Source organism: Anguilla rostrata, chromosome 7 (assembly GCF_018555375.3).
Source record: "Anguilla rostrata isolate EN2019 chromosome 7, ASM1855537v3, whole genome shotgun sequence".
Taxonomy (NCBI): Eukaryota; Metazoa; Chordata; class Actinopteri; order Anguilliformes; family Anguillidae; genus Anguilla; species Anguilla rostrata.
The window spans coordinates 6,764,932-6,778,989 of record NC_057939.1 but is presented as its reverse complement, the minus strand read 5'-3'; the positions used below and the strand labels follow the sequence as shown (position 1 = coordinate 6,778,989).

Below are 14,058 nucleotides of genomic sequence, written 5' to 3'. Positions count from 1 at the left end.
CTCCAAGAAATATGATATTGAAAAACAAGACCATATGGGCCACTCACACAGTTCCTCAGCTGAACTCAACACAGAGTCCTAGAAAAAAAAAAAGATTCTGTAGAAAACATTCAACGTTACGCGTTTGATTTTTCTACTGGCTCAAAATGATCTGAAAACGCCAAGACGATATCCTGTGAAAAAAAAAAAAGTAAAATATTTTTTAAAAACCCATCAAGTGGTCTCCGAGACACTGCTCAAGTCTTTGTTCCCCTCCAGAACACAGCTGAACAAAAAAGTCAGAGACTAAGGTTATTTAAGGTTCTTTTTTTCTTTTACATACAAAACCATTCCAGGGAGTTCCAAGAGAAATACATCATCGGGCACTGAAGATAAGAGGCAGCCATTTGAAAGAGAATTCTGAAATATCAAGGAAAAACTGCAGGAGCAGAGCGCATTTATTTATCTGATTTATTTATTTGCAAAGTGCTCTCCCTGTTGCAGTTAAAGCTCAACTTACAGCCTTAATACATGGAGGTTGTACACAGTTACACCCTCGGTTAAGGGAGGATTTTTGCATCACTTTCCCTAAATGCAAGACAGAATATTAAAAAACTGACAAAACTCTGAAATAATCGTTATTTCCTGTTCCTTTTTGGGAGAAAAAAACAAAAACAAAAAACTAAATTAAAAAAAAACAAAAAAATGGCACCTGCTGTGACATCAGAAATCCCTCCCCCCCATCCCCCCCAGCTCTACCACAGACACTGGGTCTTCTGCAGATTAATTAAGGGGGAGTTTTTTAATTAGTTACGAAGCAGCGACGTAGCCATACCGCCGTAGCGCTGCTTTCTGCCAAAGCGAGAAACGAGAAGAAAAAGCGAGTTCTGCTGATATTTTTTTTTGAAGCTTTTACATTTTCGAGTGTGTGCGTTGCCTGTGTGTACGGGGGGGTCGGGGGTCAGGGGTCGGGGGACAGGAAGGGGCGGGGTCTGACTCAGTAGTCGTCTCCCCGGCTGACCACCTCCTTGCAGGTGGGCCTCAGCAGGATGGTGTGCTCGAACTGGGCGGTGTAGCAGCCCTTGGAGTCGCACAGCGGCGGGTAGGGGTCCACGATGCCCAGGTCGCACAGGTTCTTCAGCGCCATCAGGTACTTGCTCTCGCCCAGGCGGTCCAGCCAGCGCCGGCAGAAGGCCAGCGTGCCGAAGTTCTCGTTCACCACGTTCAGCAGGTGCTTGGCCCGCGGGAGTCTGTGGGGGGAGGGCGGGGTGCGTGGAAGACAAAGAGCAGTTACAGCGTTAACAAGGTAAAACCCTGGGAGTAAAAGTCACTCTTCTTAAATTATGAACCCCCCCCCCTTTCTTTGTTGCCAAACATCTGCTCTGAGGCAATGATGGGTTAACACGCTATTGCTAGAAACAACATTATGCACAGAATCCGTGAGGATTTCCTTGGAAGCAGGGCAGCCACCTTTGGACGAGTGATCCATATAGTATTAAAAAAAAAAAACTGCTGCAGTTGCCAACCTGATTGGTACGTGTCCAACGTCGAAGTTCTTCATGTAGTGTGAGCACTCCATGTCATCGTGAACCACGCCCTTCCCTGTGCTGCCAAAGGTCTCGATGGCGTACACTTCCCCTTCCTGTTGGAGACGGCAGGCATCACTAAGAGCCACACACACACACACACTCAAAACACACAACCCTGGACCTTCACTTGGATTAACCGCCATTGTCACAGATCCACACTAGAGTTCTTTTCTCACGCCACTGCAAAACACCATAGGCTTCCATGAAATTCTATTACACACAATGCTCTACAGACCAGAAGAGTAAAGGTTCCCCAATTAAAACGGATCAGACATTCTGCTTTTGTCAAATGAGCATCCACTCTGAAAAACACATGTATGTATGTATGACAGTATGTAGAGGCATTCCTCTCAGGTTCCAAACCTTCTGACCGCAGGCCGAATGCCTGGATTTAAAATCCAACTGTCACCTGATTACACATACACTGGCTTCATTTAGAGGGCTACGTGTTCAGAGTAAACGGTGAGTCAGGAGGGCGGGGGTCACTGCTGTAGTTTTTTTTAGCTGATTACACCAGTGACTCAGCAGCCCCTATCTGGGGCCACCGTGGCGAGAGAGGATAGCCGCGCGTCTCCTTCCCGGTGCTGATAGCGGGGCCGTCAGCCGAAGCGTCGGCCGACACCCACAGCGCGGAGTTTCACTGGGCGCGCGGGGGCGAGGAGCGGCTCCACTGCATTCACGTTAAGCCAGCGAATAACAACGCGGAGCGCCGTGCAGGACGCCTCCGGCTCCCGGCTGAAGTACCCACCTCCATTCTCGTTGCCTCTCCGCCCTTGACGATCGGGACGGTCTTGCCAGCGTGTATCCTGTACTGCCCGATGGAGTGGCCGTTTAAATTTCGGATGGGCTTCACTGAAAACAAGAATGAACCCCGTCAATCTCGGGAATGCGCGATTCCCAGCAAAGAGCATTCTGTGGAACCAGTGGTACAAGTCTACCTCTTTTTTTACAAACGTCCTCATCGCAACGCGTTCGGTGCTTGTGTCAGACTGTCCGACTGCAAAGCTAAACGGTTTCATGGAAGGACAAACTACAAGGTCGCGACCTCCTGTCCTTGACTCATCGCTTGGACGGCTGAAAAAGAAGAGCTGGAGCCTGTGTGCGGTTGCATTTCCTCCTCTGATGCTGATTCGGTCCTTCTCAGCCTGCTCCTCTGCAGTGCCCCAGTCAGCAGAGTAACCTTGGACACGAGCCTCTATTCCGCATCTCTCACTACTACCACATAACTGTGCTACTTATCCCGGCGGAAAATTCCATCTTAAACCTGCCTCAGCTGGCTGTAAGCTGTGTTTTCGACACTCTTAGGTGGTCGACCAGCTGTTCCACCAGCTGACCAGCCTATGTAGTCAGCTAGTCCACCAGTTAGACCATAAGCTTTCTCTGCCGGCTTAACCAGCTTTTACCAGCTTCGGCAGGGAAGGGACTGCTTGAATGAAGTCTAGAGCTTGTTTTGTGTATTAGCAAAACCTCCACCTCTGGCAACAGCCAGTCTGTTCGAGACAGCAGCTTTGTGTTCATCCTCGGTTCAATACCTTGGTACGTCTTCCCGTCGATTTCAACCTCGTAGGACTCCATCACTTCCTGAATCGCTTCGCCGATGTCGCACAAGCGGACATCAATTCCAGCGCACTGTGGAAACGGGAGAGGGAAGAGAAAAAAACAGCTTGACACTCCAGCAAAAGAACGAGTCCAGAAGCTGAAATGTTCACGGTCTGGGATGAGGAAATCTACAGTTAATGATTACTCAGCACCACATACTTCAGATTCCAGGTAGAATGTTTGCTGCCAAACTACCACCCACAAACACAAATCACAGTGACTAATCATCTTCGAATCAATCCAGTTTTTGCGCCAAAATAGCAGTCAAATACATTCGTCATGGTCTCACTTGTGTCAATGTGTGAATGAAAGAATGCAAAGCTTGTGGTTCACCTTGATTCCAGTATTAGTGGCATCTTTCACAGCTTCTAGCAGCTTATCGTACTTTGGATTGAAGGTGACAGTAAAGGCACAGTCAATGATTCGACCTGCAGGAAAGAGAATGTAAATTTGTAAGCAGAAGTAGTCAACATGACTTAGACCATTTCACACCTTCAGTTTTGTGAATGGAGAAAATTATTATTTTGCCAAGGCAAATCACCGTAACCTTGATTTACAAGTAAATGCAAACGTTACACTTTTTCAGTTTGGAGAGGTACTTTTAGTGACCTTTGGACTCATCAAACTGCTTGTAAGGGGAAAAATATATTCTTGAATTTAATTGAGTCACATGTCAGGACAACTGAATTAATCCTAGCTTTTGCAGGTTTCCTGCTTGAATGGGTCCTGAAAAATGTACTGGTGAGCCCATCATCATGACTCAGCAACAGTATATATCCTTTCTCCAAGGAGATAATCTTTCTGAGAAGTTTATCTCTCCGTATATGACAAACAAGATGGATGCATCTGCTGGCTAACTTGTATCAGTCAGAAAGATGAATGCCCTTTCAGTTTAAAAATGAGACTCTTGGGATGTAATGTCTGAAGCCCTGTTACTGCTGTGGTTGTCCCTTAAAAGCTGCGTAAGTCGCTCAGGATAAGAGCGTCTGCCTAGTGGTTTGTGGCCTAGTGGTCAGTGTTATAGTCTATGGACCATGGGGTCCTAAGTTCAAGCCCAGCCAGGAACAAGTTTCTTTACATTTTGGGGCGGCAGTGTAGCACAGTGGGCAAGGAACTGGGCTTGCGGCCGAAGGGTCAGAGGTTCATTTCCTGGGTAGGACACTGCTGTTGTACCCTTGAGCAAGGTACTTGAACCTGAATTGCTTCAGTATATATCCAGCTGTGTAAATGGATACAATGTTTTTAAAAAAATGTAAAAAAATATGCTATGTAAAAGTTGTGTAAGTTGCTCTGGATACGAGCATCTGCTAAATGCCTGTAATGTAATGTACTGTAATGTAATGTACTGTAATGTACTGTAATGTACTGTACTGTAATGTACTGTAATGGTGTAGCGGTTAGCGCCGTGGCGGAGACCGACCGTTGATGTGCGTGCCGAAGTCGATCTTGCAGACGTCGTCGTACTGCAGCACGGTGGGGTCGCCGGCGTTGGGGGTGTAGTGGGCGGCGCAGTTGTTCAGGGAGCAGCCCGTGGGGAAGGCCAGCCCGGCGTTCAGCCCGTTCTCCTTGATCAGCTTCCGGGAGCAGTCCTCCAGCTTCTCGCTGTCAAGACAATTTAGCAGTTTTACAAGTTCGGCCGTCCGGAGTTTCGTCCAGCGGATGGTCTCACCCAAAAAAGCCACTCACAAAAGTGAACTTTGCCTGGTAAGCAAACACCACAAGGGCTAGAGATACACAAAGGAACAATCGCAAGTGCCACTGTCAAGGTGAATTCCTCAGCACCAACACCTCTGAGATAAGGGGAAGGAAGGGTTAGTTTGCCTTCCTTTATTAAATGGAAACACGGAGGCCCAGTTTCAATATGTTTGCGGAAGACAGACAGAGATTCAGCCTTTCCGACTGATTGGTCGTTCCACTGTCGGGGGGGGAGAAGGGCAGAAAACAGCTGGTGATGGGAGGGGCACAGCAGCCAGGTGTTTGAAGAGACGGGACAGGGGGGATGCTGGATAGGCAGGTACAGTCGGAGTGTGTGTCATAACCACCGTTTGAAAATAGGGAGGGGCAGTACCACGCACAGCACGATATTCCACTGTGTGTGATTCGAACTGAAAACGGACACCCCCAGCCAGTGACCGGTGTTGAAAAGCGACGTGGCGTGTGAATTCAGGCAGGCTGAAGACCAGGTGCATTCTGGGCCAGCTGCAGTGAGCCTAACGGCCCGTGCCGGCCTGCTGGATGCTACGTGAGATCAGGAAGGTTTGCGCTAGCAGCTATGCGGCCTCTCGAGGAGAAGGGAGGGGCGGAGTCTCCCGATGCGAAGGGAGAATCTACAGGAGGGGGCTGCTGCCGCAGCGAGTCACGAACAGCACAGAAGGCCGTCTGGGGCCACACATCTAGATTCCCGGCTGAGCGGGAGGGAGACACTGCGGAGCTGCTGACATTGATTAAGGAATCAATCTCAAAAGAATCAATCTACAGGAAACTCTTTGCCGGAAAGATCCGGAGTACTGCCCTCCCCAGGCTGAGATTCAGGTGGTGGTGGTGGGGGGGGGACATCCAGGCACGCAGTAAATAACCTGCCCGAGCTTTGATGTTGGACGGAGGCAACACCGTAAGATGACGACACGTTAGGGCTTTTGTGCGAAAGTGCACCAGACAGGGTTTACACATTTAGAAAACGGAGACTAAGAAGAAAACCGCTCAGGATGCAGGGAAAGCAAGGACACTTTGGTCATCAGAATGGCGAACGAAGGGAAGGAGGGGTACGAAACCGGGCCAAGCGGAGACGGTGAGGATGACGATGGGCCTTACCAGATCTCGATCATGGTCATCCCGGGCTTCAGCCAGCTCATGACGTACTGCCGGACCTGCCGGTGGGCCACGGCGGCCTGCCGAAAGTCGTTCCACACCTCCTCGTTGGCCTTGTCCAGCACCCGCTTCTCCTCGCTGGTGGTGCGCCACGCCGCGCTTCTCCTGGGGGGTGGGGGGGAGGGAATGGAGATGTTACAAAAAATACCAAAAACTCCGCCCACCCACAGCGGGCATGCTGCTTGTCTCTAAGTCCAGTAGCACCAGTGTGAAATGGTGTTCAGGTCATGGAGATGGGCCAGTGACACAGCCTATGAGCTTCCCTTAATCACTTCTGTGCACCCAAAGGTGTAGGTGGAAGTTGGCTTGTGAACGCCGGCCAGTTTTGTGTTCTTCTTCCACATTAAGTTTTAAGGATTAGTGCACAGATCGCTGACCCTGCATCTGTGCTTAGGGGCAACTTCACTACAAGCATGTAACATTTGGCCGTATGAAACCTCAAGCACGGCAGGTATATTTTCAAAATAAAACTTGCAATGCCCAGTCGTACTCATAAAGCCCATCTCATAACGAGGCCTCCTCCTTTAACGCATGAGAGCACAGAAGCTCACGCTCTGTGCTGTTGGCTGGAGCGTCCGGTCACCCTGCCGTCTGCCAGCAGAGCTACGTGCAGAGCTATTGCGCTCACGTCATTCGCAGGGTACGCTGGCAGACCACGGGCATCCAGTACGCCAGCGGAGCCCACGAAGAGACCTGGCCAACCCCCTATTACGTAACCCCTCCCACCCCGGAGTGGGGCTGCAGCCAATCACACGCCGCCTTGGCATGGCCGCAGGCCAATCAGACCTGGCACGGCCGAGGCCGCGGTACCGGATCGCGGGGTGTGTCCTTACATAAAAGCCACTTCACAGTGCGAAAGGAAACGTGGGCCATTTTGATGTATACGCGCAGGTGAGTGTGAAAACAGAGTGATAGCACCACCATTTTAATCAATGTGCCACTCTTAATGGATCTACAGTGAGGGGAAGCTGCTAGGGCCCTGAGCTAATACACCAGCACCAACAGCATTAGAAGCCCATATGAAAGACAGAGGTTGTACCCTTTAAACATAGGCATTTAGATTAAACATTCTCGTGAACAGGTCCAGCTAGAGTATAAATGAATTACATGAGTAATGTGTATTATCTGTACGCCTTCTGCCTGGGGCCCTGGAGCATGTGAAGGCTTGATAAAACCCTGCAAAGCAATTCTACAGATACTTACGAATGCGCAAAAGCAACGCAGCGCTACAGCCATGTCTGAATTCACCAATGCAGCGCTACAGCTACGTCCCAAAGCGTGAACGCAAGGCAGCTCTGCAGCTACGTCTGAATGCGTGTAGGCAACGTAATGCTACAGCTACGTGCAAATGCCTGGCGCTGCAGGGAAATCTCTCACCCGTCGTGTGTGTTGGGATACTCGCACTCCTGGCCCCTGGGGAAGACTCCGCCGGGGTAGAGATCACAGATGGGTACGGACGGAGGGTCCGATTGCACCTTGGCTTCATGAGGAGACGGGGGGGGAAGAGAGAGAGAGACGCACTGACCTCACAGTCTGACCAGCACAGCAGGCCAACACTGAGCTGCACTGCCCAACATGCATGGAAAAAAAAGTATCGAACACAAAATATACAGCTGCCCGTCACAAGCAAGAAGGAAAACTGGGGACATTCATTGGCCAAACAAAAAACAACTTTAGAGTTTAAAGGCACCATCACACCTAGAATGACAACTGTAATGATAACTATAATGATATAAAAAAATTAACTCGTCAAAAGCAAACAATACACGTGTTCACACTATGATAACTAAGTAGGATAACTACAAATTTGGATCCACTCCGAGAGCAATTTTTTAACGCAGGTACAAGGACGAAGCATCTTCAGCCTGTCAAAAGTGAGTTCTGAAGGGAAAAATCCTCACACCGGATCTATCACTCAGTTTCATTCCATGACAGACATCCTGTATGAGAGCCTGGATGCCACTGACCCGCCACTGGCTCATGCTCGGGCTGATGTGCGAGTAGAACCCGTCTTCAAAGGCGGACAGCTCTCTCAGCAGGGAGCTCGACTCTCCACCTCTCTCTCTTTCGCAGAAACTCGGGTACCCAAATTCGCTGACTGTGCCATTTTCTTATTTTAGTGAGCGAGTAAAGTAGTACGGAATTGGTGAAATAGTCCTCATCCTCTATCTTCCAAAAATGACACTTCATAGAACGATACAGTGGAACGATATTGCTAGAGTGTGTACGCTTGTGAAGCTTTCTATCGTTAGTTGTCATCATCATTTATAGTTAGAGTGCTGGGTGTGAAGGTACCTTTAGACAAATCATTTTGATGATTCACCATCTGCTGACACAGGTGTCTAGTTGTTTTAGCCTTTGTAGTTTTCCTGTGAATCTGTCTTTTTATACACCAATAAACAAAACAAAAAACCTCATAAACCTTTGGGGTCATCAATCTGAGAATGCTTCTTCCTTATCTCTCAAAAGCACATTGAGACAGGGAAGATGACCAAGTAACCTACGTCCTTTCTTCTTTTTCTTCTTCTTCTTCTTTTTCCCGGCAGAGTTCTCGCCTTCCTCACCATCTGCAGAGAACAAGCCAGCTTTCTATTCAGTCTGAAGCAAAAACAAGGGCAGATCTCACAGAAACAACACACAGTCCTGTTTTGTGATCACAGCCCTCTCTCATAGACAAACACAAACACAGGCTTGGCCAGGCACACAAAACCTGTAGGTAGTATGGCTACACAGCGCACTATACATTTGGCATGGGAGGGAGGGTCCGTATAGACAGTTTAGAGCATTACATAGGTTATATATAGCTTTCCAGAATTTTAGGCAGAAAAATAATGCTCCCGCAAACTTGCTACGCGAACCAATTGGGTATTGGCTCTGTCATCATGAATGAGCTCAAGCTAGCAAGAACCAGTTTCACAAATTAGCCATTAGTCTCACAAACGACTTTGCTACAGCACAACAAGGACGCAAGACGAGACTGTGCTTTGGCTCGGTTCGGCTAAAAGCACCAGACCGCTTTGTCATCTTGTGAACGCTCTGACCGTCTCCTTCCCGCCCGGCGTAAAGGGGACGCACCTTCCTCTCCGTCTTCCTCCTTCTCCTTGTCCTCCAGGGCCTGCTTCTCCAGCTGTCTCGTCACGTCACCCACGCCCCCGGTGCTCCCATCCCCCTCCGCCTCATCGTTCACCGCTGCCAAGTGAGCACACACGTTCAGGTGATGCCATTACATAGCATTCATGCATGCATTCCTCAACAACACCTCCCTACAGAATGCACCATTCCCAATGTTTAACCCATTAACGTATGAGGTCATAAATGCGCGATTAGAATCTTCTTAGCTGAGCATTCTAATGCAGGTGTCACACTCACTGCTGGTAACTGAAGGCGATTAATTTCTAGAACACCGACTTAGAATTTTGAAAAAACATTCAAAAAAACCTGCTCTTCAAAGAGTTAATTCTGTCCTAAAGGGCAGCCAAAAAACAATGAGGGGGTAGACAGGATGGTGAGAAATGTGCTTAAGTGCATTCAGGCGGGAAAGCACAGCTGGGAGGAAAGGATGCTTCTGGAAGCTGTACAACTTTTTTTCCACGACATTGCATGCATATTTAAAAAATAAAAAATTGGCAACAATTCACTATTTGCTGAAACCCAGGTTTGACCTTGGAGCCACTTAACATTTTACATTTAATGCAGGCAGGTTTACTGCATTACAGGAATAGTTTACTTTGTGGGGTTTTTTCATATTTAATTTTTTATGTTGGATTTGGTTGGTCTAAACAATCTTTTTCTGCGCAATGAAGCATATTCTAGACATTCACAACAGTTTCTGACAACCTACCATGTTACCCCATTGGAATCTACATTTAGTCAAGGTACAAGTTGTTGGGTTAAGTGGCCAAGTCTTCTGTACTGAGGAAGCCATTTTTATTTATTAGTGTTCTTTTTTTAACGAGGTAGCTGGTGTTCAATGCATCCGATTACGAAATCATTTTTCTCAGTCGCTGCCCGCCACTCACATTTCGTCTGATCGTTCCTGTTTTGTGTTCGGGCTCGCATTAGAAACCACAACGTGTGCAGCTCATCAATCAATACTGCTGCTGCTGCAGGTGGCCACAGAGACCATGTTCAGTCTGCATTTAGTATTCGGGATAAGTTCATGTGAGACAGGTCCATTTCTCTCCCAGCTCATTATATGCTTTGGATATTACAAGGATATCTATACAGACATCCTGGAACCCAATTAATCAATATACCTGCATTTTCAAAACGCAGCACACATTTTCCTGCATTTTGACCTTTTTTTTTTTTTGCTTAAAAAATGCCAAATCCTGTGTTAATGTGACCGTGGAAACTAAAATCATTTGAGCAATTCCAGCTCGCGAAAAACAAAGTGACCTTCATGGCACAGACACTAACAACATTTCTAAACAACCAAGATCCATTGAGAATGTGCCTAATTGTTTTCAACGAGGATTTCAGCATGCCCTCTTTGGCCTCTCAGGCTATATCTGCAAAAAGTAGTCATTTGTTAATGTGGGAATAAATAAGGTCCAACAATGCAGCTGAAACTACTTCTGATTCCTGGTCAAATTTAAATCAAACCTCCAACTTTAAATCGTATGGAGCTTGGCTAATGTTAGGCATGCAATAACTGGCACAGGTAGAACAGTAAGCTACAGCCTGGGCAGACCAGCTGCATCTCCAGCACGCCTTGCTAGCCCTAGGGACTAAAGAGCTTGGGCCGCTAGAGAATTGAGAAGGAAGAGAACTTGCACAATAATAATAATAATAATAAAAAATGGTATTTGTTTGCAATTGTGAATACACATTATCAAATTAACTGTTAATTTTACAGCCCCTGGATAATTAATGTCACTGTGCATGTTGCTCTGTGCTGCTTTAACGGCATTTTCTTGCTTTGGACCACAAACTCCAGAACTACCCCTACACCGGCAACTGCAAAGCCAGCAAGTCTTCACTGCACATAGAAACAGTCAGAGCCTGCCAGTCAAAAATATACAGCAAAACTAAAACAATATTTAAAAAATAAACAAAAAATCTCTGAAAAATATTTATTCAAGTTACCTTCATCAAAAGCACATACAATTGAACTACCCCACCAAACCACAACTTTAATGCTAATAAAAATACGGTCTTGGGAGGTTCTGCTAAGATCAATTAATATAAGTTCGCCGGTACTCAACCTTATCTGCTAACTACCAGCACTTGGAAGGTGGAAAGTAGCCAGCTAGTAAACAACTAGCTAGCCTAAGTGCAGCGCTTTAGTTATACATATCATGTTGTGATGCTATAACGGAGCGATCAAAACAGGATTCTGTGACTTTCTAATATTTGTATACATGTTATTTCTACTCTTCAACGCATAGTCAGTGGTCAGCTAACAAATTTACCAAAACATTGTATTCTCACTCCAAGTTTGTGAAGTTCTATTCTAGCTAAGTACTTTACGAAGCTATGTTGGCTGGGTAGCAAACAATCTGACTGGCAATGTAGCTTGTCAGCTAGCAAGAAAGCGAACTAACACGCTAGTCATCGATCCCGTATAGCTAAAACCGTTTAAAGAAAAATGTAGCAAGGTCAGCTCAAAAATGATCAACATAAACACCAACAACGCATGCAGCTACGCTAGCTCACTGGCGAACTAATTACTTTCGAATGTTCCGCCTTCTTACGTAATAAACACACATAACAAGTCCACACATTATGAAATGAAAAAAACTTTAAGCACAAAGTAGTGCGAGTCGTGGTGCGTACGTTCCCGTTGACTTAGCACGTTGAATTGTTAGCATCCTGGCATCTCTCGCTCGTGCAAGCGCAGTTTTTAGGTAGCGTTAAACATCAGCGCTTTTTTTGAACAGGCAGGTTTGCCAGGTGTTCTGACGGAATGAGTACTTCTTGGAGAGAGCAGCACTGTTGTCCCGAGCAGCAAGTGCGATGCATAGTGCGTGTGGCCTGCCTCGCGCTGCACAGCGAACTCGCAGCACCGCACTGCCACGGCCTAGCTTAGCGTAACTGTCACGCTTTCTTACCGGACCCCGCCGCCTTGTTCTTCTTCTTCTTTCTCTTTTTCTTCTTGGCCGTCTCTTCGGAAGGGTCTGCTTCGTCTTTACCATCAAGTTCGACTTCTTCCCCGTTCAGGAATATCTCCTGATCGGGTTTATCCTCCTGGACCTGCTGCCGAAGCACATCCGCCATGATTGCATACCCCAGTAGGAGAGAGCACGCAGTGGCTGCTGGGAGTCACCAGGCAGTATGGCCAAGTCTTGAAACCTGCTTGAAACGTGCCGAATCAGCTGAGAGAATAGCCCACGACTTCTTCCCGCAGAATTGAAAACGAGGATCCATTCCTGAAGCAAGGCTGGGGAATTATAAACCAAGCGCGGGAAATATACAAATTAATTTTTTACATATGACATTTAAAAAATATATAGAATTAAGGTTCTCTGTTACATAACCAAGCTGGTAGAACAGTTAGTCCTTCTGAGGATATTGTACAGACAAGTTTCTAAGGTAATAAACCGGCTCAGCAGAAAGGATTAATTGCTCAATATGATCCATATATAATTATATGCCTTACAGTATGCATTGTTTCATTGTGCTTGGACTGACTTGGAATGTACAGCTAAGTTTGCAAAGACAGGTACATAACAGCTGACTTAAGTTAGAATAAGCTTAGCAAGCAGCTATGGATCTATAAATAAATTGCCCATACCACTACATAATATTCTGCTGATTGTTGCTTCGTTGATGAATGTGAAGGTAGGAACAACAACAGGCCTGCTTTTTTTTGGGGTCAAGAAGACGCCAGCCTCTCTGTACTGATTCAGCAGTTTTGTCCACAGTGTGTCTGTACGTATGGTCATATTTCTGCATGTTACTGCGTGATTACATTGCGAGTGAGAAACTACCTTATGTTACATTCGTCATATGTGCAGGAACCAAAACCTCATGTCATGACCATTTTTTTCAAGGCGCCATTCGCAGGTACAAGTCTTTTATTTACAGTGTAATTACTCAGAAAACCCAGCGTACTATCCGAGGAACAACTTTTTCAAATAGATACCTAAATTATATTTTACTTGCAAGAGTGACATTTTAACAAATGCCTGCAACTTGTCAGCTACAGCACCAGAAGGGTAACCACACACAGGATACCTACCGTACCTAAGTTAATAGACCCAGAGAAGCATACACACATGACCTGTGGGCAAGTAAACATGGATTGTTGAGTATACAGTATAGACTGTATCTAGGTTAACAGGTGAGTGCAAATAGGCAAACACACATACACAATCATGTGTAAACTTAGAGATGATCACTCACAAGTAACCACACATAGGTGAACTGAATACCCTCCATTGTCACCTTAGATATTTTCTATATATGACACAGAGACAACTGTCAGTGCAGCTCACTTTTTGGCTGGTTCAAGTGAGCAGTCAGTAAAGTGCCTATCCTGAATTATCTGGGTGTTCTCCCTGAAGTGTCACTTGGACTTCTGTATTTGAAGAGTGACATTTCCATAGTGCTTTGCTCAAGAGTCACAATAGATATGACTCCAGACATGTTCCTGGTGATTTTCTATTACCAAAGAAACTATGATAGTGCTATTCCTGCACTTTATTTTCTTCTTCTCTTTTCTCCCTGCTCCCGTTCCAGAAGTTATAAACGACAATAAACCAAGACTGCTTGGGATCGGGCAATGAAACCGAACATAATCTTATTTATCTTAGCATTTTATCCATAATATGTACTTCACTTCAGTGTCCTGAATTATCTCACCCCCACCATTATATCATATGGATGTAGATTCATGAAATGTCATTACTTGCACTGTCCATAAGGTGGCAGCAGTTCTGACGCTTTTTGAAATGGCTCGGTTTAATTTTATGGGGCTCATTTAAGTTGTAAAATTCTGTCGGGTTTGGGAAGAGTTAGAAAAGAGCTGCTGACTGGCTATCTCAAAAGCAAAGGAGTAACAGGCCCAAAAAATGTTAAG

At 46.3% G+C, this 14,058-nt stretch overlaps 1 protein-coding gene across 1 annotated transcript; it reads right to left on the bottom strand.

The window, feature by feature from the left end:
• Positions 1-436: 436 nt before the first annotated feature.
• On the bottom strand, positions 437-12,322 carry metap2a (methionyl aminopeptidase 2a). Its single transcript, XM_064342554.1, has 11 exons — positions 12,089-12,322; positions 9,111-9,224; positions 8,540-8,602; positions 7,413-7,515; positions 5,979-6,140; positions 4,588-4,769; positions 3,501-3,595; positions 3,101-3,197; positions 2,317-2,420; positions 1,506-1,621; positions 437-1,229 (listed from the first exon to the last, which is right to left on the bottom strand). Exons 1-11 carry the CDS (start codon positions 12,252-12,254, stop codon positions 977-979), a joined length of 1,455 nt encoding a protein of 484 aa, XP_064198624.1. The 5' UTR covers positions 12,255-12,322; the 3' UTR covers positions 437-976.
• Between the last annotated feature and the right edge of the window lie 1,736 nt (positions 12,323-14,058).

Excerpts from the sequence above, each read along its gene's own strand:
- metap2a (XM_064342554.1), bottom strand. The coding sequence starts at position 12,254 with ATGGCGGATGTGCTTCGGCAGCAGGTCCAGGAGGATAAACCCGATCAG. Across the intron at positions 8,603-9,110 it reads GGAGGAAGACGGAGAGGAAG|ATGGTGAGGAAGGCGAGAAC; the intron begins GTGCGTCCCCTT and ends TGTTCTCTGCAG. Across the intron at positions 2,421-3,100 it reads CGACGGGAAGACGTACCAAG|TGAAGCCCATCCGAAATTTA; the intron begins GTATTGAACCGA and ends TCTTGTTTTCAG.